We start from the raw sequence: 26,039 nt of genomic DNA, 5'->3' as shown, positions 1-26,039 counted from the left end.
CGCACTGTAGTCCAGGGGAGGAGCCACCTATCTCGTGATACTTCGAAGACTCTTCCAGGACAACAATGTGCAATCATCCGGACCCAACACTAGGCGGCGATCTATGCACAGATATGAATGTCAGCAGCCCTACATGCCAAGAACAGATGCATACTGGTAAGTAGCATATTCAATCTGGGTAGTATCTCTTAGCTGATTTGAGGACACCACCTGTTTGATTTGAGCATGCAAACCCATGAGCATTCTGAGTGACAACACAGAATAGCTGAGCACTGTTACTTACATTTGCCAGTGCTGTACCAAAGTAAAGCAGAGAAAGCAGACCTATCCAGGCCCAAACCACTAACAAAGAACACAAACCTAATAGATATGACCTACTAAACCGCCTGTGTTTATAAAGAACATGAAGTATCTGTTGCCCACATTTAGTTGTGGAAAAAAGATCCCCCACCACCATGTTGCATGAGCTAACTTCACCTTGAACTAATACTACCTACACTGACCCATCTGGAATCCTAATACCACAATATGGTCTTTAACAGTAATGCACATGCAAATGTCACATTCGTGTAACTTATAAAATAAGTCGCGCAAAGCACGCACTTGCAGAAACAATACAGCGTGTGAGCATGCCAAAGGCTTTAGAAAGGGGACGTGCATAGGCTTTTACAAATCCATGCAGGAAAGTATGATCACTAATGGTTGTGATGGAGATGGGTCTTGTTTTTTCTGAGTTCTCCTGCTCACTCAGATTCCGCTGGGTCCGGCATCTTCGTAGTTGGGATTTCTCTAGTGGGGTATCCCAATTAACCTCTTGCAGGCTGTATTTCTTCTGAACCAAGACCAATTTAGGATTCCTCTTTCATTTTGCTTCTGCAACAGTGTTATTCATCTTGTTCTACAAGTCCACCCCTCTTTTTGAGGTTTTTAATCAAGTACTGAGTACTTAGTAGTGCTATTCGTTTATTGTAATTATCTAAGATAATCCTATTTTCTGAGCATTGAGGTGGTCTTCTTATTTTTGGACTCAGAACCCCTGGTAAAAAGGATAGGGTGCTGCTGCCACTATTTAGAAGAAAGAAATATTCTTATCAGGAAACAAAATCTTGCAATTTTAAGATGACACTGCCTGTGAGTGACCAGGATACACTGCCGGAGATGCTCTCGCTAGGAAGGCTTTTGAGTTGTAGAAGTGTGATGCACATATTAATTAATATTAATATTCAGAACCAGCTTCCACTGGCTATTTTGAAACAAGCACAGAAATTCCCACCTTCCAATACCTGGTTACATTGTTCTTAGCCCTTAGAGCTGCGTTTCTAGTCTGTGGATCCACAATGCATGGAAAATGGTCCGATAAAAGATGACAAATCCCTCCAGGATGGATCACCGTGACTACCTCAAAAATGCCAGAGACTCAGTTGAGTAGATTTAGATACTTATGATCCCCAATTTGCTCCAAGAAATCCAAGACCACCACACCTGTATTTTTATTTTTACAGTTTATTTAACCCATACCTACCATAAGACTGGTGTAAAACTTGAGACAAAGCTTGCTGCCAAAGGAAACTTTTGTCAGATATGTAAAGAAAATCGTAGGCACCACCATTTCAGGCAACATTATTTAGCAAGCCTATCTGGAAATGATAATTGAGCAAGACAAATGTTTATTTGACTTTGTGGTTTGGTCTGGAAAAGTAATCGTAGGAAGTGGACAAGTCTGGAATGAACTTAAAATAAAACAAATTGTGCACATCACTTTGTCTCTCAAAAGAAATGTCAGAATTTTTTTTACAGATTAGAAACCATTTGTACAACTTGTACACTTAATTAAACATGCACTACTAACCCTTTGGACTAAGAAGTGGAATAATGTTAATCACCCCAAATCTGTAAATATCAAAATATGCCCATTGATAAGGTCATGGACAAAAACCGACATGCTGGAAAAACCTAGATATCACAATTAAAAAAACGGTAACAGATTTTGGGTTATGAAAATAAATTAGGTCTTGGTTTTACTTTCAGACTGGTCGAGCAAAAAAACAGGCAGAATTCATTGCACTCCTTCAGTACTCCAAAAAGTGAAGTTACTAGAAAAATGTATGCTGTAGTTGTAAGTGTGAGAAGAAATAGCATTACCTCCTCCTGTCTTTGAAGCCCTTGATGTCTCCTCCGTTTGAGCCTCTGGTTTCAATGGATTTGCGTTTGTTGTCCTTTAAAACGTTGGATTTGCGTTTGTTGTCCTTTAAAACGTTCTTTTTGGTGGCTATTTCCTCTGCTAGCGTTTGAGTGAACTAGGCGTCTTTCAAGCATCCCTTTTGTAGGGTTTTTGATGACAGGATAATTTTGTGGCCTGTCCTTTCCTTTCGTCCTAAGGTTGATTCCCAGTTTCCATCAGGACCAGGAGTTGATTCTGCCCTCGTTTTTTGAGTCTCCTTCCTCAGAGTCTGAGGTGCGGCTGCACTCTTTGGATGTCAGGAGGGCTCTCTATCTGATAAGGGTGGCTTCCATTCAGATTTCCGATTCCCTTTTTGTGAATTCTGGTTCAGTGAATAGGGGGTTGCGTCCTTTCACTTTTTCCTTGAGCCGGTGGGTTCGGACTCTGATTTCTCTGGCCTACAAGTCTGCTGGTCCGGTTTCTCCCTTTGGGGGTTCAGGGTTGTTACAATAGGTCAATGGCGACCTCTTGTGCAGAGGCCCAGGAGGCTTCCATTTCTGAGATCTGTCGAGCGGCCACCTGGGCTTCCCCTTTGACTTTTGTCTCGCATTGCCTGACTGTCCAGGAAGTTGACCGGTCTGCGTTTTTTGGTATTAGGGTTCTATCCGCTATGGTACCTGAAGTGCTTGCTTTTTCTCTGAGTTATTCAAATAAACGTGTGTTTGTGCATCTCCAGTTTGGTTGTCCTGTTTGGCTTTGTACATCTCATGTGTGTAATGAAGGGAAGTGAGGGAGGGACAATTAGGTAATGCTTCAATTACCTACCGGTATTACAGGAGGATGGAGGGGTATATTTATTTCGGATTGAAATCACGTAGTACGGGTGTCTGGTGAGGCAGAAATGCCTCGTGTGTAATGAATAGAAGGGAGGTAAGAGTACTCGGAGCAAAGCAATTACCGGTAAGTAATTCAAGCATTCTTCTGATTCAATAGTGTAGAATAGTTAAGCCCTAATGGGTTCGTGTTGATAGTTAATTTGATAACTGCAATAGTTTATATTTCTAAAAAATTGATTGTTGTAAAAGATCACCCTAGCAAAGGCATATCTTGCAGTCAAAGGACTTTAGTTCTTAAACTCTATTACCAAAAGGAAAAGGATAACATTGAGCAATTAAATCAAAATCTGATATTACCTTTTCAATTAATTATATGTTTAATCTGGCTTGCTTGACCCCTGTCTCATTCAACCCAAATCAGAAAGAATAATGTATGTCATGTTACTGCATGACTTTCTGGAGTGCTGTGCTCCTTCACATTCTTTTTATGTTAGTAATTTGTTTATTTAATCTTGACTATCCTTCTTATTCCTTCTCCTTTTGATGTGTAAGTTTAGGTTTTTTTCTTTCAATTTTTTTATTAGGGTTTTGCATGCATTTCATTACAGTAAACTTGCGCTTATATATGTTCCAATCATTACATTACATCATCATCAACCATTGCGCGAGCTATAGTGAGTGGGTGCTGTAGTTCGTTAGTTGCCGATGGTATCTATTATAAGCGGTAAGGCTGGTCGATGTGTAAGTTTAGGTTATTTCTCAAATTGTTTTTATTGAGTGGATACTGAACTTGTTTTTTACTTTGTTTGTTGTTTACTTACAAATAACCTATTAATAAAATGTCAAATAGAGGAAAATTGAGAATTCTGAATTGTATTAATTACACACTGTACTATATTGGTTAAAAGTTAGTATAATGTGTGGCTATTCAAGTGATGAAAAAATAATTTACATTTGTGCTTATCTTGTTCAGAGAGTGTATATATTCGTATGACCAGTCATTTTCTTTTGGACCAACAAATTGTAAAATGGCTTTGCAATGTAGATTGAAAACATTTAGTTTACTGTTACATCATTATGATATTTACGGCGGTTTCTATATTTTTGCTAGGCTCTTCGTTACCCTTACTTCCATGTTGATCAGGCCCTTGGCACCCCTCAGCGCATAAAGGAGATGGGTGATCAACAGAAGGTTCTACAAGAAAAGCAAGTGCCTTTTCTCATTAAACCAGTACCTCCCGCACATCCACCAATTAAACCTGGTGCCCATCTTTTACCCAGAACATTTAAACAAAGCCAGCCACAGCAATCCCTGACATATCCTTTTAAAAACGAATCTTCATTTGGTGAGCACGTGCATCATTTGCGAGAGAAGGATAAAACCCATCAGCTACAGTTGCCTGCTCTAATCACAAAGGTTCCAAACCAGGTAGGTGGTTTTCCAATTGCTAAATTTTGACATTATTTTGTATAATTATTTAAATTTTAGGGTTCAAAGTTCAGAAACATGAAAACTATTTTGAAATTGTGTTAAATTACTAGAAGTTTAATTGCATTGATGTTTATATCACTAAATGTATATGTAACAGAGGTCAGTGTCGTAAATAGGTCGGTAAGGATTTAAAAATACCAAATGACTATTGAACTGCTGCCCTTTTCTGTCTGCCTACAATAAAAAGAGTTTTTAAATTAAACTGTTAATGACTGTCCAGTAAACTATTAAGTTTGCAAATGGATTTCCCTTGCAAATTTTCAGAATCTGAGGCACTCAACTATTGCAGCCCATTACTAGCTGAAAAGACAGTTTCCCAGAAGGACATAAAACGATATATAAAACGGAATTGACCTATGTGACGTAACTGACAAGATGTAGAGCTGTCTTCTTTAGAGTCTTACTTTAATAACTTGCTACCACGAGTACTAGCATGATGAGGATCACCATGGCATGAAAAACAGGCTCCTCAAACACTGCCCTGCAACATGTGTAGCCGGGGGCGCCTCCTCCACTATGGCAGAGGAGCATCGCCCCCCCTGCCAGCACCCTCCATAACATGAAAAATAAAACGATAATAAAACTGGTTTAAAACTCGTTTTACTACTGTTTTATTTTCCTTGTGCAGAGTTTTGGGGGCAGGGCTACAGTGACGACAGTCACTGAGGGGAGTGGTAGTTGCACTAACTTCAGTGCGCATGTGGGTTTTGCCCCGCCTCTTTTCCCTGCCCTGAGCCGCTTCTGGGTGTAGCAGAGGACAGAAGCCAGTCAACCATATGCAAGCAGTGCGAATACCATGACCACCCTGTTCCTGAATCTCTTCCCAAGTGATATCTTTCTCAGGTGATGGACTAGGAAAGACTGTGTTTAGTTTTTCAAAGATAAGCCTGTTGTCTTGATGTTCGAAAATATAATTTAGAGCTGCAGCAGATTGTGCAGTTATGTGTACAGTTATTACACTAACAAATCCAAATTCTTGGACACAATAGGGGCACCATTGAGGCCAGGGTTGGTGAGATCTGTGAATTACCTGAGCATCACCAGGAAACTAGTCATGTAGTTAAGAATTCATATTGATAATCACCGCAGACCCGAAGATTTGGAAAATAGCAGTTAGATCAGTTTAAATTCTGACTAGCTTTGCTTTCAAACTATCGAGGGAGAAAAAGAAATCCAAGCCATTGGGTATTTCTCGGGTTACCTGCTTGCAGAACTGATAGTCACTCCTGCTGTTTTATCCCAATCAATACAGGTGGGCAAATAGTCTCTTTGTTGTTTGCTGTAACGCAGCGGTTTTTACCCTTTTTAAATCTGTGGATACGTGTTGAATCATTGGTGGAAGCCTAAACGTTTTCTATATTTCGAACGTCAAACTCCTACACAAACAAGTGTACATGAAACAAATACACACATTTTTAAATATTGTGTTTAATTTACAAATATGCAAAAAGCATAATTTTAACATGAGCGTTTAAAATATAATTTAATTTTTAAAAGATTAAGTGATATTCAAGATTCTAGCACATCACTTTCTCCTTTTTGCGCCAAATGCATGCTCTCTTTTTTCTGTGGATGTGACTGCTTCCATTGAAGACACAATTGTCTTTTCTAGATTCCTTTTGTTGTACTTGCGCTGCTCCCACAAAACAAAGATAAGCATATCAACTAAACTTTTAGCTCCCAATTTCAAATTCCTTCACATTCTGAGTGTTTTGAAACTTTTTTATTTCGCATTTTTGTAAATGTACTTAATTAATCAGCAAACACAAGTTAATTTTTTAAACCGTCGCTGACACCCTGAGTAAGTTTTGCTGCCTCAACTGGGGTCCACAGGTTAGGAACTGCTGCTCTAATGGTTAACATGCTACTATTGCGTGGGGAGGAGCACCTGAGCAGATGCAACTCTGTTGCGCTACTAAAATCAGCCATGTACTGTATTGCAGTTCAACAAACAGTGAGGCTTCTCAGAATTCAGCTGTGTTGACAAGAGCTAAGGACAAGGCCAGTGATATAGGTTACCCTGAGGAAGCAAGACTGAGGGTTGGAGCTAGCAGATGCAGTGGGCTTCTGGGAGCACCACATACACACCTAAGGAGATTACACCTGGACTTTGCAATGCAGGCGGTCCTCCGCTGCCTTTTTTCCTGCCTATGGGTGTGCTTTCCAGAGACGTTTCAAGGCATGGGCAAAGTGGGCAATTGCCCAGGGCCCCAATTTCTCCTTACTTCTCTTCTACCATAATTCTCTCTCTGACGCCCTCTCTCTCTCTCATTACTTTCATCCTCTTCTACATCTCAGTTTTCTACACCTCAGCTCTTTCTCAATATTCCTCCCTCTATTTCATCTCTCTACCTTTCTCTCTCATAACTTTGATTTTCTCTACTACATCTCTCTACCTTTCTCTCTCTCATGACTTTTTTTTTTTTTTTTGAAACCGTTTATTACAGAATCCAAAAGATATACAAAGATGGGCCTACAACCTTCAGGCCGGCCGCTAGCAGACAGAAAGAGCATATAATACAAACAATAGAACACACGCTGCGGCAGAAGAGAGATCACAGGAGTTGAAAGAAGCGTTGGCAGCCACACCATCCGGACCCCACACAACGGTTTCATTTTTATATAAATAACGAAGAAAACAAGTCCACAAGGCAACCCACAATCGGAAACAATAGCATGTGCTCCCCTGGGGGGGACCCTACCGGTCCACAGGAATATCAAGGGGGGGGGATAGGTCGGGACGGAGACAAAGTGGACTCAAGCCCAGAACCAGGAAGACAAGCAGGCTAAGGAGACGGGGCCGGTGACGGATCAGGCGTCAGCGGCGGGGTACAGATTCCCCCACGGTAGGCGTTCCAGGGGCCCCACACTTTCACCCATTTCCCAGGCTTACCTCTCGCAACATACACCACCTTTTCCCGAAACATACACCAATCCATGTTGTCCTTCCACGCCGAGACAGTCGGTGACCTCTGGGAACCCCACAATTGCGCAATATCACGCTTGGCCACCATATATCCCAGAGTCACCCACCACGTCTGCGGCACTGAGTAGTCGGTTGGCTCCCACACATTCAGGAGACATCTCCTCGCCTCGGGCAGCAGCGGCACATGCGTAACTGCCTGCAAGACCTCGTGCACACCACGCCAGAATCGAGCCACCTCCGGGCATTCCCACAATATATGGAGAAAGGTCCCCAAAGAACCACACCCACGCTTACACAACCCGTCCACAGCATAGCCCATACGCATCAGACTCGGCCCCGTAACATAGACCCTATGGAGTATCTTGAGCTGGACGAAGCGAAGGCGAGCCGGTATGGCCACCTCTTTCGGGGAGGCCACCGCAGACACCCAGTCCTCGTCATCCAGCTCCAATCCATCAGCCCCGCACGCCTCACGAAGGCCAGTCAGCAGTCCCGAGTGATCATTGATGAGTTTTTTGTAAATTAATGAAATCGTGGCGTCCGGTACATGCCCATCTAGCACTCTATCCTCCAGAGGGGAGTACTCCGGGATGGAGGCAACGTCCGGGAATACGGAGCACAACGCATGACGGATCTGCATATATCGAAAGTACTCCCTGTCCTGCAACTGGAATTCCGTCTGCAGCACATCGAACGTTTTGAATCCCCCCCTCGTCCAGAGATCGCCCACCCTGCTGATGCCTATCATGTCCCACTTCTCAAAGCCCTTCGAGGTCAACAGGGAGCCCAGCCGCTCAGATGCGTATAGTGGCGTCGCCCGGGTCAAACGATCCTTCCACCCCATCGCCAAGTTAGCCGCGTGCCACACTCGCACCATGACCCGCGTGGGGCCCGTCAGACGTGCGTCGAGCGAGCTAGAATAAAGCGCCCGATTATAGTCGCCGCCCGGCAGTAACATTTTATCCATCTCAAAGGCCGGGTTTAGAGCGGGCCCGTAAAGGCCGTGATTTATCGCAGCCAGCTGGGAGGCCCAGTAATATCGCTTGATGTCTGGGAGGGCAACCCTCCCGTCGTACCACGGGAGCGTCAGCTTCGCCAGGGCGATACGCGGTCTACCCTCCCAGAACAGGCGGCGCTGCAAACTCTCCAGCTCGCGAAAGTAGCGCGCCGAGACAACGTCCATTGTGTTCTGTAAGGCGTACAGGAAACGCGGCAGCGACATCATCTTAAACAATGCCGCCCGGCCGAGCGGCGAGAGCGGCAAGCGCCTCCAACGCGCGACATCATCCTTCAGGCGCTGGAGGGGGGGAAGTAAGTTCTGTTTATACCGGGCCTCCGCGTCCAGGGTAATGAAGATACCCAGGTACCTAAATCCCCGCGGGGCAATCTGGATAGGACAACCCCGCGGAAGGATAGGAGCCTTCCCAGAGAGGACATACACACAAGATTTAGCCCAATTGATGACTAGGCCGGAGTTGAGGCCAAATGAGTGCAATACATCAACCAGCACTATCAGCGATTTACGCGGGGAAGCCAGGTACAAAAGAATATCATCAGCGTAAAGAGATACGCGGTCCTCATACTCGGGGGTCCATCGGAGACCACGGATAGAAGGATGCCACCGCAGCCACTCCGCCAGGGGCTCCAAGGCAAGCGCGAAGAGGAGCGGCGATAACTGGCAGCCCTGCCGCGTGCCCCTGCCCAGCTCAAACGGAGCCGACACTCTACCGTTTACAGCCACCTGCGCCAGCGGTCCGGAATACAACAATTTCACCCAACCGATGAATCCCGGGCCAAACCCAAACTTCGCCAGCGTCGCCCAAATATATGGCCACTCAAGTGTGTCAAACGCCATAGTGGCGTCCAGGGACGCCAAAATGGCCGGCTCCCGTATGAACGGGACACGCGCGAGCACCCCATGCAAGCGCCGCAGGTTGAGCGCAGTGTTGCGATGAGGGATAAAACCGGACTGATCCTGGTGAATCAGATCGCACACCACGCCAACCAGCCGATTGGCCAACACCTTGGCGAGAATTTTGGGTTCTGCATTCAGCAGCGAAATGGGCTTGTAGGACGTGACCCGGTCCCGCGGCCTCCCCTCCTTGTGAATAACCACGATAGTAGCCAGACGCTGGTCTAGCGGGAGGGAACCCGCCGAACGGGCCGCGAGGAACATAGCACGGAGATGCGGCGCCAGCGTATCCGGTCGCAGCTTGTACAATTCGATAGGAAGACCATTAGGACCCATGGCCTTGCCGGAAGCGACCGAACGTATGGCGAGGGCAATTTCCTCAGATGTTGGGGCGGCGTCCAACGACACCCTGTCCTCCTCCGAAAGGGAAGGCAGCGCGATATCCCTGAGCAGGGCATGGGAATCATCTTCCGAGCGGGAGGACACCGGGGAATACACCCCACGGAAATATTCTGCAAAGCAATCAACAATTTCTTCCGGTTCAGTGACACACACACCATCCAGTTTCTCAATCGACGGGACAACTCGACTCGCTCTCTCCTTTTTATCCAGCCACGCAATCCGTTTCCCAGCCTTATCACCCACATCATACAGTCTCCCCTGTTGCTCTCTACTGAGGCCCCTGGCCGCCTCCGTGACGAGGGCCTTATAGGCCGCCTGCTTGAGTCGGAGCACATGTAGTTTGTCATCCGTCACCCCACATTCTAGGTCACCCTCCAACTCGGTTATCTCAGTTTCAACACGGGTCACCTCCTCCCGCTCGCGCTTCTGGGAATGGGAAATAAGGGACAGGGCCTCCCCCCGGAGTACCGTCTTGAAAGCCTCCCACAGGGAGACCGCCGATGACACTGAACCCACATTATCGTCAAAATATCGCTTAAGGGATTTAACCAATTCTGCGCGAATGGTGGGGTCACGCAGGTACCAGGGATTAATCGGGACCACCCTACCCTCCCCCCTCGGGAGAATGTCGAAGTGCAACAGGAGCGGGGAGTGGTCTGAAATACCCCGCGCCAAATGGCGCACCTCCCCGATATCTCTCTCATGACTTTGATTATACTCACTTTGTGCCTGCATCTATATCTATCACTGCCATTCCCCTCTCTGTACCTCATCTCTTTACCTCATCCCTCGCTCACTGCTCTTTTTCCATCTGACTTCCCTATATCTCTGTGCTATCTGCTTTACCTCTCACACAACTTCATTTCTACCTCACCTCTCTACTTCTGCCTCCATGTCCGTAATACCTTACCTCTTAGCCCTTTTACTACCTCCCCAATCCCCCTCGCCATCTTTCTCATTTCTCTCTCTACCTCACAACTCCCTTGCCTCTCTCTACCCCACCACTCTATCTCAGTGCCTAATCTCGCAATTTCTCTCACCCGAGTTCATTCTCACCTTTACAACTCTTCTTTCTCTCGTTCTACCGTTTTTTTTTCCTTAACATCTTCAAATATTTACCACATACACACACGCACGCACGCACACACATACTCACCCCTCCTTACCTCCTCAAAGATTTTTATAAACAACTATGTTCGAGGCTTATGAGCTGCAGATTACACACTATGCATAGATCGCCATCTGGTGTTGGGCCCGGATGTTTGCACTTGTTTTTGTCCTGGAAAGTCTTTGGAAGTCACAAGGTAGGTGACTCCTCCTTTGGATCATAGTGCGCATGGGCATCGACTCCATCCTCAGATTGTTTTTATCCGACATCAGGCTCGGATGTGTTTCTCGCGCTCCAGTTCGGAACCGTTACCGGGTTTCTCTTTCGACACGCAATCCTTCCCTTTTCGACGGTATTGTCTCGATCGCGTTTCCCCAATCCACGTGACTCTCAACAACTTCGTAGTCTTCGATTCCGGTCGTTGACAAAGGCCTTCGGGCCTACCTGAGGTTTATCGTCTGGCTCATGGTAAGGACGCCATTCAAAAAGTGTCCTATATGTGGGTCGAAGTTTCCCCACACCGATCTGCATGAGGTGTGCAACCTCTGCTCTCACCGGAGCACGAGACCAGAGACTGTCCAGCTTGCACCTCTTTCCGGTCCAAGAAGATGATTCGGGACCGACGAGCTAGAAGAACCATGGCTCGCTCGTCGTCTTTGATCCCCGACGACATCTTCCAAGAGGGCGTCTATGTGCCAGAGCAGGGGCGGGTCGAAAGAAGGCCACGTCAGTGCCTCCGAAGCCGATGACTCTGACGTCGAGGACATCACCACAGCACAGAGGGTCGTGAGTCCAGACGTCGACACCGACCCATTCCCCCCCCCCCCCCTCCATACCATCTAAAAAGGCTTCGGTCACACCTTCACCTTCGGGCCCAGGTGCCCACCGAGAGACTACTTCCCATGCCCCGCCTCCGGGCCCAGTAAAGAAGCCCACTAAGCCTTCAGGTGACTCGGGCTCGAGTCAGCCTACCCTCTGTGCCGAAAAACATCCACAGGCACTGAAAAATAAATCGTCCTCTTCCTCATCCACGCCGACCGCTGCTTCGACATCCAAGCACTCTGCTTCGAAGACTGGCACCGGCTCCTCGACACACACATTCGGAGCCGACCAAAAAACTGTCACCGAACGGCCCCGACTCCCATGCTTCGAAGCTGAAAAAGACCTCGGAACCGAGGAAACTGGTTCAATCGGCCAAAGACACTGCAAAACTGCACGGTTCCAAACCCTAAACCGCTACCGACTCGGCTCCGAAAAAGCCTACAACTTCGACACCATCGGCACCGAAGGATCTGCCTTCCACAGAACTGTTTTTTGCCCAGATCCTACCCAAAAACTCTTGTAAAGGATCCTAAGACTGGTCACTTAATGCTTCGCTTCAAGAAGCGACCACTAGACATGCCTGCACCGGCTCCACCACCAAAAACGAGAGACTTTGCCACCTCTCCACTGAGGATCCCTTCTCTTCTTCCTCCTCCTTCTCCTCCACCCCCACCACACCGCTCTCCTACACCATCCCCTACCCCAGTAGATGATGATGATAACACCTCAGATAATGCAGGAGGTGGTTTGGACGATCAACCACTAGGGGACCCTACTCCTACTGGCTCCCCAGACCCCTGGGATGATTATAGTATCCCAGACGTCCCTTACATCCCACAAGAGAACATCTTTCCCTCCAGGCCTTCCGTCCCCCCCCCCCCCAGAAGACACTATTGGCTTAAACCAGCTCCTCCACAGATTTGCCCAGTACCACGGAGTTGACCTACACACATACCCCGTGGAGGAAGATTTTCTCATGGACACTTTTGACACCACACACGTCCACCTCAATTTTACCCATGCTTAAGGGGGTCATTAAGCATGCACCAGAGGTCTTTAAAGACCCGGTCAGGGCTCGAGTCATCAACCTTAGAATCGAGAGAAAATATAAGGCCGCCCCTACTGATCCAGCCTATATTAAGGGCCACGCACCACTAGACTCACTTGTAGTCTCCAATGCCCGAAAACGAGCCAATTATCAATCATCAGGGGACGCACCACCACCAGATAAGGAATCAAAACTCCTGGACGCCTCTGGCAAACGAACAGCGTCACAGGCGTAAAACATATGGTGCATTGCCAATACTCAAGCGCTGTTAGCTAGGTATGACAGGGCACATTATGATGAGCTTGAGTCCATAATGCAGCACCTACCAGACAGGTACAAAAATAGGGCCAATGAACTCATACAAGAAGGCAAAACCATTACTAACACCTCCATCCGTTGTGCCTTGGATGTAGCAGATTACCGCCTCCAGGGCATTAAACACCAGTGTCCTTTTGCGTAGGCATGCCTGGCTGCGAATTTCAGGATTCAAACCTGGAGTCCAGAGTTCCATTCTCAATCAACCAGTTGATGAGCAACACCTATTCGGCCCTAATGTTGACGTATCCCTTGAAAAACTGAAGAAGGATACCGATACAGCTAAATCTATGGGAGCCTTGCAGTCGCAAGCTCCCAGACGTTCTTTTAGTCGCTCTACCTTCAGGAGCACCCCCAGAGATTACTACTAAGATAGCCCCTCCACTTCTTACAAAGCTCCCACCCAATCCACCTCTACTAGAGGTTACCAAAGAGGTGGTTACAGGGGAGAACAACAACAAAGGCAGAGGCAAGACCAACAACTCCCGCTGTGCCTCCACCCCCACCCAATGACTTCCCTCTACTTCCCCCAGACCATTCCACTCCAGTCGGGGGAAGACTCCAACAATTCCTTCCTGTCTGGACCAACATCACTTCAGACAGGTGGGTGCAACAGATAATTCAATCAGGATACTGCCTCGAAATAACATCTATCCCCCCAAACGTACCACCCAAACAGCGTCCAATGTCACAAGAACATTTGTTACTGCTAAAGCAGGAGGTAATCTCCCTCCTACAAAAAAGTGCAATAGAACCAGTTCCCCTGCACCAACAAAACAAGGGAGTTTATTCCCTGTATTTTCTCATACCAAAAAAGGACGGCTCTCTAAGGCCTATTCTAGACCTCAGACCCCTAAACATATACATTCACTCAGACCATTTCCACATGGTCACACTCCAACAAGTCCTTCCTCTGCTTTCACAGGGTGACTTCCTTGCTACCCTAGATCTCAAGGATGCCTATTTCCACATTCCCATTCACGCCGCTCACAGGAAGGATCTCAGATTCGTAGTGGACGGTCAGCACTATCAATTCAAAGTAATCCCATTTAAGGGTCACAACAGCACCACAAGTGTTTACCAAGTGCCTAGCAGTGGCCGCAGCACACCTAAGAAGACAGCACATTCACGTCTTCCCATATCTAGACGACTGGCTCATAAAAGCCAGCTCATACAGCCAGTGTGTACACCACACTCAAGCAACTATCCAACTACTCCACGACCTGGGGTTCACAGTAAACCACACCAAGTCCCATCTGCAACCGTTCCACACACAACAATACCTCGGTGCCACAATAGACACCTCAAAAGCGTTAGCCTACCCCACCCCCGCCAGGATAGCAATCATACAGGCTCTCCTCTTCAAATTCCAACCGCAACACTCTCTTCCAGCTCGAGTGTTCATGCAACTCATAGGGATGATGGCCTCTTGCATATTCATAGTGCCACATGCAAGACTCCAGATACGTCCTCTCCAAGAGTGCTTAGCACGCCAATGGAACCAGGCTCAAGGTCAGCTAACAGATCTGGTGTTGGTCGACGGTCGTACTCCTCGCTCTCTGCAGTCGTGGAACATCAACAACCTTTCCAAAGGACGACCGTTTCTAGAGCCAGTTCCTCAAATAGTTATGACAACGGACGCATCGCTCTCCGGCTGGGGAGCTCACCTACTACATCACACCATGCAGGGCAGGTGGACACCTCAACAAAAGTTACTCCACATCAACCACCTGGAGTTACTAGCCATAATCCTAGCCTTAAAAGCTTTTCAACAACAAATATCAGGCAAGACTGTGTTAGTCCGCACAGACAACATGACAGCCATGTACTACATACAAAAAGAAGGCGGGACACACTCTCCGCAGCTCTCTCAGCTAGCACAGAACATATGGAGGTGGGCTATACCTCAGAACATTTTTCTCCTAGCCCAACATGTCCCAGGAGTCCAAAACACCATAGCCGATCTGTTGAGCCGTCAAACACAACAGATCCACAAGTGGGAACTTCATCCACAAGTTATTCAACCGTTGTTTCAAATGTGGGGGCAACCACAGATAGACCTCTTCGCCACCCACGAAAACGCCAAATGCCCAACCTTCGCCGCCAGATATCCACACCCATCGTCCAAAGGCAATGCGATATGGATGAGCTGGTCAGACAGATTTGCGTACGCTTTTCCGCCTCTCCCACTCATTCCTTGACTCTCATCCTAATTGCTCCAACTTGGGCCAGACAACCATGGTACACCACATTGCTGGAACTCTCCGTAGTTCCGCACCACAAGTTAGACCTCTCTCCACGCCTCTTAACTCAGAACCATGGAGAGATCAGACACCCAGACCCAGTTCAGCTGAACCTTGCGATCTGGCTCCTGAGGTCCTAGAATTTGGTTACCTTAACCTTCCCCCTGACTGTATGAACGTCATTAAGGAAGCTAGACGGCCAACCACTAGAGCATGCTATGCAGCCAAGTGGAAACGTTTTGTGATGTATTGTCATAACAACACCAGCAATCCCCTAGATGTGTCTATCCAACACATAATCGGCTATTTACTACACCTCCAAAGATGCAACTTGGCTTGCACGTCAATTAGACTGCATCTTTCTGCCATTGCAGAATATCTACAAAATAGACAACATCTATCACTTTTCAGAGTACCTGCCATAAAAGCCTTTATGGAGGGCCTCAAAAGAATAATTCCCCCCGAGTACCACCTTCACCTGTGTGGAATTTAAACATCGTTCTCACAAGACTAATGGGTCCTCCATTTGAACCTCTACATAAATGTGAGCTACAATTCTTAACATGGAAAGTTGCTTTCCTAGTAACCATTACTTCTTCTTTACGAAGAGTTAGCGAACTACAAGCACTAACCATTCAGGAACCCTTTCTGCAGATGCATCATAATAAGGTTGTTCTCCAAGCTAATCCTAAATTCCTTCCTAAAGTAATTTCTCCCTTCCACCTTAATCAATCTGTGGAGCTGCCCGTATTTTTTTCGCAGCCACAGAAAGTCGCAGAAAGAGCTTTTCATACCTTAGATGTCAAAAGAGCATTGCTTTACTACATCGAGAGAACACAACCCTTTCGTAAGACCAAACAACTTTTCGTGTCTTTCTCACCACCACACAAGGGCAACCCCATATCAAAATCTGGGATAGCTAGGTGGATTGTCAAATGCATACAAATTTGCTACCACAAAGCAAAACGTACACTATCTGTTCCTCCTAAAGCCCACTCTACACGAAAGATAGGTGCTTCAATGGCTTTTTTAGGGAACATTCCCTTAGATGATTTCTGCAGAGCAGCTACATGGTCTACACCGCACCCATTTACAAAACACTATTGTGTAGATGTGCAAACTAAGCAACAAGTTAGTGTGGGCCAGGCTGTACTCAAAACACTATTTCAAACTACTGCAGCAGATACTGGTGGTCGTGGCTAGGAGGGATACTGCTGTACAATCTATGCATAGTGTGTAATCTGCAGCTCATATGCCTCGAACGGAATATGCTACTTACCAGTGTGCTTCTGTTCTTGGCATGTAGAGCTGCAGATCTACACACGCCCACCCGCCTCCCTGGCTACCTTCATCTGTTCCAGTATTATCTTATTTCGATACAGCATACATAGGCATCTTTTCTGTTTCTTAGAAAGCTCCTTAATTTCCCTGCTGGCGAAAAACAATCTGAGGATGGAGCCGATGCCCATGCACACTATGATTCAAAGGAGGAGTCACCTACCTCGTGACTTTCAAAGACTTTCCAGGACAAAAACATGTGCAAAAATCCAGGCCCAACACCAAATGGCGATCTATGCATAGTGTGTAGATCTGCAGCTCTACATGCCAAGAACAGATGCCTACTGGTAAGTGGCATATTCCTTACCTCTGTACTCTGTACCTCCTTCACATTTCTTAAATTTCTTCTTTTCGCTCTGCACCACATTACCACATTCTCTTTCTAGCCTTCACCCTTCTATCTACCTTTCTTACTTCCCTACTACCCTTTACCTAGCCTGTTTTTGTTCACATGTTCTCATAGTTTCTTAATCTTGCATTTCTTTGTTTATTTTTAAGTCTTTGTCTATCTTACCTCTTTAATTCACCTCTTTTTCTGCATTACCCCTCTGTGCTCCTCTGCTTCTCTCTACAGATCATTCTCCCCATCTCCACTTCTCTCTACCATATTCTAAAACCTTACCTATTTCACAAACTCTTTTCCTACCCACAGTTATCTTTCTACCTCTTTCTTTCTGGCTACCTCACCTTTCTCTATTTCCTTTACTTTTCACCCTACCTCACATATCTTTCTGCATCACTCCTACCCTCTTCTCCTTCACGCCTCTCATTATACTCTTCTCTTTTCCTGTATCTGGTTTCTCTTACTCAGGACGGTCACAATTGTCTGTCTCCTCAGAGAAGAACTCTCATATAAGGAAGAGAAGAGGGACAAATTAGGAGAAACCAAAAGGTGAAAATCCTCAGGGCAGCGCTTTGATTTTTAGGTCTCGCCTGACCCAGCACATGCGATGGAGACTTATTGAGAGGTCTCCAAAAAGTGCTACCAGGCCAGCCTAGAGCTACAGTGCATGTGCGCGTGCCGCTTTTACCGCGATTACTTTCACTATCGTGGCAACACGTCCACTTTGATGTTTGGTCGCGATCACTTTCGCGGCCACTTGGCATAGCCAATAGGTCTCGCTTTTGGGACCTTATAAGTGTTTAGTTATGCAACTGTTGCATGGCTAAACACTTATAAGGTCCCAAAGGGGAGACCTTATGGCTATACCAATGCTTGTTTTAACTGCTGCAATCTATTGAAGTAAAAATTATTTAGGTTCAAACTCAAAAAGACACTTCTCCATCAGTGCTTGCTCAAACTTCTTTTAGTACGATCAGGCAGGTTGAGCTTTCAGCTGTTGTGGCGTGTCCTTATTTCTGGAGGTTTAACATAACTCTATATTTTTTTGGGCATCACAAGGGTGTGGAGGTGCTGAAAAGGGGTAATGAAGTTGAATTGTTCCAGAAAGGGGGGCCCTAAAATATATCTTGGCTGGAACCCTCTGATAGTTATCACATCACATCCATTTGTGCGGATTGGACTGGGTTGAAGACTTTCATCGGAGGATTGGAACCCTAGAGTGTTGGGTGCGGGCTGAAGTTGTGCCTGCTTTGGGCCACTGTGGGGCCTCTGGCCTTCCAGAGAGGAACTGTGATTGGTCACTGAGAACAGTGCTGTGAGAGCGAGTGCAAGCCCTGCAGAAAGAAATATGGTGGTGGACATCTTTTAAAACTGAATTTAATCATAAAGGGCAAAAACCACTGCAGTGGGTTTGTGCATATGCAGATTGTGGACATAGCGTAGCATTAAACACAAAATACTGCTAGGAGCAGGGCAATGCACTGAACAGTATCTGAAGAGTTGTTTAATCTGAGCAGTTTGAAGGGACGCTGACCGAGTGCACTATGTAGACAGACGATGTAACTCAGTGACACGCTATTACATAGTACTGGTCTGTTTGTGTGCTTGGTGGAGGAGCAGTAGCACATAACGAGGAGGGGGCGGTCCCTGATTTGACGACTGGCATAACTGCCCGAATTGATTACCAATCACACAAACAAAATATGTAAGGCCTGCACAGTTGATGGGGAGAATGCTGGAGACCAGCTAGACCTAAATCGGTTCTACGACTAGATTTTACCTGTGGTGTCAGTGGAGTTTAATCAGTTTAAGTCAGGAAGGGTGATAACAGTTAATAACCAGAACTCGCATATAAGGAGGAGAAGAGGGACAATGAAGGGCAATAGAACTAAGCAGAGAAACTAAAAGGTGAAAATACTACTCGGTGTGGTACTACTCGATGCTCTGGAAGACTTGCAGGCTTGTGTTTGATCGAACAGTAGGTGGTACAGCCTTATCCACTGGAGCATGGGTTGCTAAGTTTGGACTGTGACTCAACACACGCATTTCAGAACCACTCGTAATAGTATCCCAGGCATGCGGTGTGCTGAGACAGCATCATTAAGACGTTAAATACTCGAGCAGATGATGTGGCAGAGAAAGGGAATACAGTTTGATTTCTTTTCCGCCCTCCATTTCCGATCTAAAGCACCTGGTGTTTGCTAGCCAGTCAGCTGATCTTCGTTGCAATCTGATTGTTGTCATCCATTATATTGATCTCACAAAAATGAGGGAAGGAGAAAATTGCTTCCCCTAAACCAAATCGCAACAACAGAGGTCTGTCCCTAGTGAAACGTGTTAAGTCCTTAATATAGACCATGGGTACTCACAAACATTTTCCCAAGGGCCGCAAAGTTTGATCTGTGGTGTGACCGAGGGCCGCATCGATTACAGCAAGGTGGTGGTCCGGCGGCTGAGGGCGGGATGGATGGATGGGCAGGATGGATAGGTGAGGCACACAGTTAAGTGGATATAGGGGAAGTGAAGCATATAAATCTAGTGGTTGAATTGCATAATGTTAAACCAGAAAACCTGGGATTAATCCCAGCTTCCCCACTTTACCAAATTGTGTGATCCTAGACAATTGTTTCACTTTTCCTCCTTTTTTGTTTTATTATCACATATAAGAGGACCTCGAAATACATGACTTCAGGATTTGCTCTGTACAAAACCTTCACCTATGTTTGATTTAATAAACTATAGTGTTGTTCATGTATAATAGGAGGCCACCCATAACAACTGATTTACCTCTTAGTTGACTATTGGCGTTGTTGTCAGTGTGGGGGGGAGGAATGTATGTTTCTAAATTGATATTTGAAAACTATCACTTAGAAAATTACTTCTCAATGTACTGATGAATTCAGGGTGGGCTCAACCCTAATTATGGAGGGAGCATTTGGATGTCAAAAACCTGTCCTATGATCTATGGTGATAGCCTGGTCAACCGAAATCTCAAGAGAAACGATAAAATTCCCCAGGGAAAAACTCCCGGAAATTTTATTTGGGGATTCTCCTGACAAGTTAAAAAAGTAAAGTGACGAGTTTTTGGGAGACTATCTTTATATTGATCATTCTTATTTTGTAAGGGGTGTGAATGCCACATCTAACATCAGAAAGAAGTTTCTGTTATTAAAGCAATTGCAGAATTCCCAGGTGCTCTATGGTCTGGCAAACATGGATGCGCGCCCACACCGTCATTTATACTAGGTGGAATTGCAGTATACATGGGGAAAATATGAGGAAAAAACTAAAAATGGCTCATACCCGCCCTTTACTTATCACTAGTTGGCTTCATCGTCCCTCATTTCTTCTGTTTTCATTGGACAGCAGCTACTGCCTTTCATTTTCCCATCTGGCTCCAGTCAGCTTTGGGGGGATTTTTTTTTTTTTTTTTTTGAAAAACCTTTATTTTAGATCAGTGACACAGCTATTCAGCCGACAACCCGGAGGTACGGCAGCTTTAGAGATTCAACACATGCTTGCGTCCACATATCACTGACAGGAGAGCCAAAGGTTCTATTTTGCATAAACATAAATACAACCCTAAACACAAGCAAGGCGAAAGGTACTGTAAACACCAATAGAGGTTCCCATCAGGGGGGACGAGCCCCATCACGTCCAACAGGCACAGATCTATAGTAAGGGAAAGGAGGGAAAGGCAGAGACTCTAGAAACAATCGCATATCAGCGGGAAAGTCAAAGCCGGAAAAAGACTAAGGGGAAAGTTGCTCCTCAGGCGGATCCGGGTCGGGGGGCAGGCATATGTCCCCTCTGTACTGGTTCCATGGCCCCCACACAGCATGCCATTTCCGAGGGCGCCCCCGAGCACAATACACTGTCTTCTCCCTAAACATACTCCAGTCCATGTTTTCCATCCACGCTGTCAATGTGGGCGGCCTATTGGAGCCCCACAGCCGAGCGATATCGCGCTTGGCCACCATGTTCCCCAGGGTCACCCACTGAGTCTGTGCCGCGTTGTGGTCAGTAGGACTCCAGACATTCAGGAGACAACATCGCGCCTCAGGCTGCATAACCATTCCTGTCACCTCCCCCATCACCTCGTGGACTCGCCTCCAGAACTCCATAATCGCACCGCATTCCCAAATAATATGGAGGAAGGTACCCACCATACCACAGCCTCTCTTACATAGGCCCTCCTCAGAGAAACCCATGTGGACCAACCTGGGCCCCGTCACGTAGACCCTATGGAGTATTTTAAGCTGCACCAGCCACAGGCGCGCGGGGATAGCGACCTCTTTGGGAGAAGAAACTGCGGACTGCCAATCCTCATCATCTAGTTCAAGGCCGTCCCTTATCCATTGGGCGCGTAACCCTAGGAGAAGATCCGCCCGAACATTGATAAGCTTCTTATAAATGAGCGAAATCGTGCTCTCTGGCATGTGACCATCCAGGATCCGATCCTCCAACGGAGAGGACTCGGGCACCTTCTCCCCCTCCACAAGGACTAACCGCAAGGCGTGGCGCACTTGTGCATATCGGAAGAACTCCGTGCTCCCCAGCTCGTATTCCTTCTGCAGCTCCTCGAACGACTTTATCCTACCCTTAACCAAAAGGTCTCCAACCCTGGATATGCCGATCAAATCCCATTTCTCGATCCCTTTTGTGCGCCAAAGCTTCCCCAGAATCTCGGAGTCAAACAGAGGGGTGGCAAGGGTAAGCTTACCCCTCCAGCCCAGCGAGTCCGTCGCCACCTTCCACACATGGACGGCCACTCTGGTGGGCCCCGTGAGGGTGAGGTCCGACTATTTCGAATACAACGCTCTGTGGTAATTACCCCCACGGAGCAACCAGCGATCCATGGCGAAGCCAGGGCTAAGCGCCGGACCATAGACACCATGGTTAATCGCGCTCAACTGGGTGGCCCAGTAATAACGTCGAATGTCTGGAAGCGCGATACCACCGTCGTACCACGGAAGCGTCAACTTAGCGACTGCGATACGCGGACGCCCGTCCCATAAGAGCGCGCGCTGGTGGCTTTCGATCTCACGGAAATAGCTGGCCAGGACCAGGTCAAGAGTGTTCTGCAGGGCATAGAGGAAACGGGGAAGGGACATCATTTTAAACAGTGCAGCGCGGCCAAGGAGGGAGAGCGGCAATCGCCGCCAGCCCGCCACATCCCGCCGCAGGCGCGCCAAGGGAGGGAGCAAGTTCTTCTCATAGCGCAAGATGGGGTCGATGGAAATATAGATCCCCAAATACAAAAAGCCCTGCTGGGCTATCTGGATCGAACAGTTACGCGGAACAGGCGGGACATCCCCACTCAGGACATACAAGTGTGACTTCCCCCAATTAATGACTAGGCCCGAGTTTCTACCGAAAGATGTCAAGAGGTCACAAACCACTATCGGAGATTTCTTAGGCGAGGCAAGATATAACAGAATGTCGTCAGCGTAGAGTGAAATACGGTCTTCGTGGTCAGGCGACCAGCGAAGCCCACGTATATCCGGGTGCCACCGTATCCACGCCGCCAACGGCTCAAGAGCAAGGGCAAACAGCAACGGCGACTGGGGGCAACCATGCCGGGTGCCTCTCCCGAGCTCGAAAGGTGCCGACGCCCGCCCGTTCACCACGACGCTTGCAAGAGGCCTCTCATAGAGCAGCCTCACCCACCCCACGAATCCAGGCCCGAAGCCGAATTTGGCCAGCACCGCCCACAAGTATGCCCACTCTACCGTGTCAAAGGCCATCGTGGCGTCGAGGGACGCCACAATAGCCGGCTCTCGTACCCGTCCTGGCAATAACTCCGTGGAGGCGTCTAAGGTTTAGTGCAGTGTTACGGTGCGGGATAAAGCCCGACTGATCCGGGTGGATCAAGTCGCCAAGTACCCGGACCAGGCGGTTCGCGAGAATCTTGGCAAGGATTTTCGGCTCGGCGTTAAGAAGCGAGATCGGCCGATAGGAACCACACCTATCCCAGGGCTTTCCGTCTTTATGTATTACCACGATTGTCGCCAGCCGTTGATCGAGCGGAAGAAACCCGTTCCTCCGCGCCTCCACGAACATGGCGGTCAAGTGAGGAACAAACTTATCCGGACAAAGCTTGTACAGCTCTATCGGCAGACCATTTGGGCCCGAAGCCTTGCCGGAGCGCAACGCACGGATAGCACCTGCCACTTCGTCTACAGTGATATCACCATCGAGGTCCTCCCTATCCATGGCTGAAAGGCAGGGCAGAGCGATGTCACGCAGAAGATCACTCGAGTCCTCAGTCGGTCTATCCGAGACCGAGGCGTATACCGTACGAAAATAGTCTGAGAAACACCGGACTATACCGTCGGGATCAGTGACAACCTCTCCCCCATCCGTCAACAACTCCGGCACCACACGATTAACACGCTTCTTTATGTCCAGCCATGCCAGCAATTTCCCGGCCTTATCACCAACATCATACCACCGCCCCTGCTGCTCCCTGTGAAGGGTCTTGGCGGCATTTGTCACCAGATCCCTATACTCCAATTGCTTCAGGCTCAAATTGTGCAGCGTGGACGTCTCAACATCCCCCTCCAAGGCCAACTCTAAAGCCGCTATCTCGTCCTCCACTTGTATCACCTCGGCGTCTCTCCGCCGCTTGGCGGCCACTACCAGGGACAAGGCTTCTCCTCTCAGTACAGCCTTAGAAGCTTCCCACAAGGACACCGCGGAGTCAACTGAGCCCTGGTTTTCTCGAAAATAGTGGTCAACTGTCTTCAGCAACGTGCTGCGCATCTTGGGGTCCCGAAAGTACCAGGGGTTAACGGGAGCCACCCTGCCCCCCCGCCACCCGGCCTATGTCCAGACGTGCCCACACCGGTGAATGATCTGATATGCCCCGTGCCATGTGCCTAACCTCAGTTACCAAAGAGGCGTGTGCCGCCAGAGTGAGCAGATAATCAATCCGGGAGAGACTCCCGTGGGCCCCGGAGTGGAAGGTGTATTGTCGCTGAGTGGGGTGCCGCAGCCTCCAACAATCTACCAGGCCAAAAGTATCAAAAAAGTCGGGAAGCCACTTCTGAGCCCCCCTGGTGTCTCTGGGCGGGTACCTATCTAGCATTCCAGAACCAACCGCATTGAAGTCCCCTCCCACCACTAGCATCCCTTCGGGGAGTTCCAACAAGGCCTTGCCCAGATCAGCAAACGTGGAGGCCTGCAAGGCAGGAGGGACAAACAGAAACCAAAACCAACGTTCTGCCCTCCCACCTCCCCGACACGGCCACAAAGCGCCCCCTATCATCAGCAATGGTGGAGTCAACCTCAAATGGTAGGGAAGCTCTGACTAGTATGCCCGCACCCCTGGATCCCGAGGAAAACCCCGAGTGAGCAATGAATTTGTAGCCCTTTCTGTTAAGTGCATAACACATATTCCCTATAAGGTGAGTCTCCTGCAAGAGGACCACATCTGGCAAGGTCCGTTTCAAAAATTGCAGGACTATCCCCCCGTTTTATACGATCCCCTAAGCCATTAACATTCCAGCTGAGTACGTTTAAGCCCCTATCCCCCATCCCTGAACACAAAGAGACCTCCCCCCCCCCCCCCCCAGAGAACCACAATCGGACAATTCTGACAGTCATTGCTACGCCTTGCAAGAAAAAACAACAACCCCAAACAACAACCCCAACAACCTGAAACCCTCCCCCCACCCTGCACCCCTGCGTCAGCTTACAAAGCCCCCCCAACTTGCAGTGTGCCTGTCGCCCTATCAGAAACAAATCTACAAAAAGCACCCCAAGGGAGGAAAGAGCCCCTATCTTCCCCCCGCCGCCCTCCCATTACTGCAATAAGGTGCGAGTCACTGTCCAGGGCTGAATTGAAGCAGGCCAGCACCGAAGGCATCACTTCTGTCCATCCCGGTCGCCTTCCACCCCATCCACGCTGTCCCGGCCGGGCTGTCGCCGAGGGAGTGCATCCAACCTGTCCCCTGCCATGTCCGGCGATTCGAAGAAGAAAGTCCGATCCTCCTATACCACACGCAGCTTAGCGGGGAAAAGCATGGCATACTTCAGGTCCATATCCCTAAGCCGCCGCTTCACCCCCAGGAAACTTTGCCTCTGTTTCTGCACCATCTGGGTGAAATCAGGGTAAAAGCTCACAGAGGCATTTTGAAAAGGCACCGGGCCTGTCACCCTCGATGCTTGCAGGATAGCGTCCCGATCTCGAAAGTGGAAGATCCGGGCGACAATCGGCCGCGGGGGGGCTCCCACCTTAGGCCGTCCGCCAGGCACTCGGTGAGCCCGCTCCACCGCGAAAAACTTACCGAGGCCCTTTGGCGCAAGATGATTCACCACCAGATCCTCGACGAGGAGGTCCACGGAGAGCTCCTCCGAAGCTTCCGGGACCCCAATAATGCGCACATTATTGCGCCGACCCGACCTTCAAAGTCCTTGAGCCGGCGAGCGGAGAGGTCATTCGCGGTTCGTAGCTTGCGGACCTCAGCCTGGAGTTCCGAGACATCGTCCGCGAGGCCAGTAGTCTTGAGGTCCAGGGACTTGACCCGCTCATTGGTTTTTTCCAGGTCCGCGCGAATCAAGTTGACATCGACCAAAATCATGTCCACCTTGTGCGCCAGGGTCTCGAACTGTCGCCCGATCGAAGATTGCATCCCATCTATCGCCCCCTTGATATCATGCAATGATAACTCCGAGGCTGGGGATGAATCGGCCTTCTGTGCTTCCAGCGACTGTCCCGATCCACCAGGCGACCCCTTCTGCTGGGCATAACGATCCATATTGTTGGATTGGATATAGCCTCCCCGCCTGGTAGTCTTAGACTTCGACCTGTCTGCCTCCGATTTGGTCGACATCTCGGACAGCAGGACGGTCAGTCGCAAGAGGACGTCCCTCACTCAGGTAGAGGAGACAGGTACGACTAGGTCTTCAACAGCCAGTCAGGACCGGGTGGAGGTCTTCCAGACAACAGAGGATCTGTATGACGCACTCCCAACCCGGAGCAAACAAAGGGCGAGAAAGCGAAAGTGAAAGTGCCACTGCATCCGTCCGTCAGTTCACACCTCCCAAGGCCGCTGTTGTTCAATTAGTGGCCGGGCATCCTCCCAACGC

At 48.2% G+C, this 26,039-nt stretch overlaps 1 protein-coding gene across 1 annotated transcript in view; it reads left to right on the top strand.

Moving 5' to 3' along the window:
• Nucleotides 1-26,039, top strand: part of CILK1 (ciliogenesis associated kinase 1) — a 422,614-nt gene that overhangs the window by 168,571 nt on the left and 228,004 nt on the right. The window contains exon 10 of the mRNA XM_085610842.1: nucleotides 4,109-4,426. Coding sequence (XP_085466968.1) covers nucleotides 4,109-4,426 — 318 coding nt within the window. The remainder of the gene's footprint in view (nucleotides 1-4,108; nucleotides 4,427-26,039) is intronic.

This window comes from Triturus cristatus, chromosome 6 (assembly GCF_964204655.1).
Source record: "Triturus cristatus chromosome 6, aTriCri1.1, whole genome shotgun sequence".
NCBI lineage: Eukaryota > Metazoa > Chordata > Amphibia > Caudata > Salamandridae > Triturus > Triturus cristatus.
Note: the sequence above shows the minus strand (reverse complement) of the source record. Positions and strands in the feature narration are given on the sequence as shown.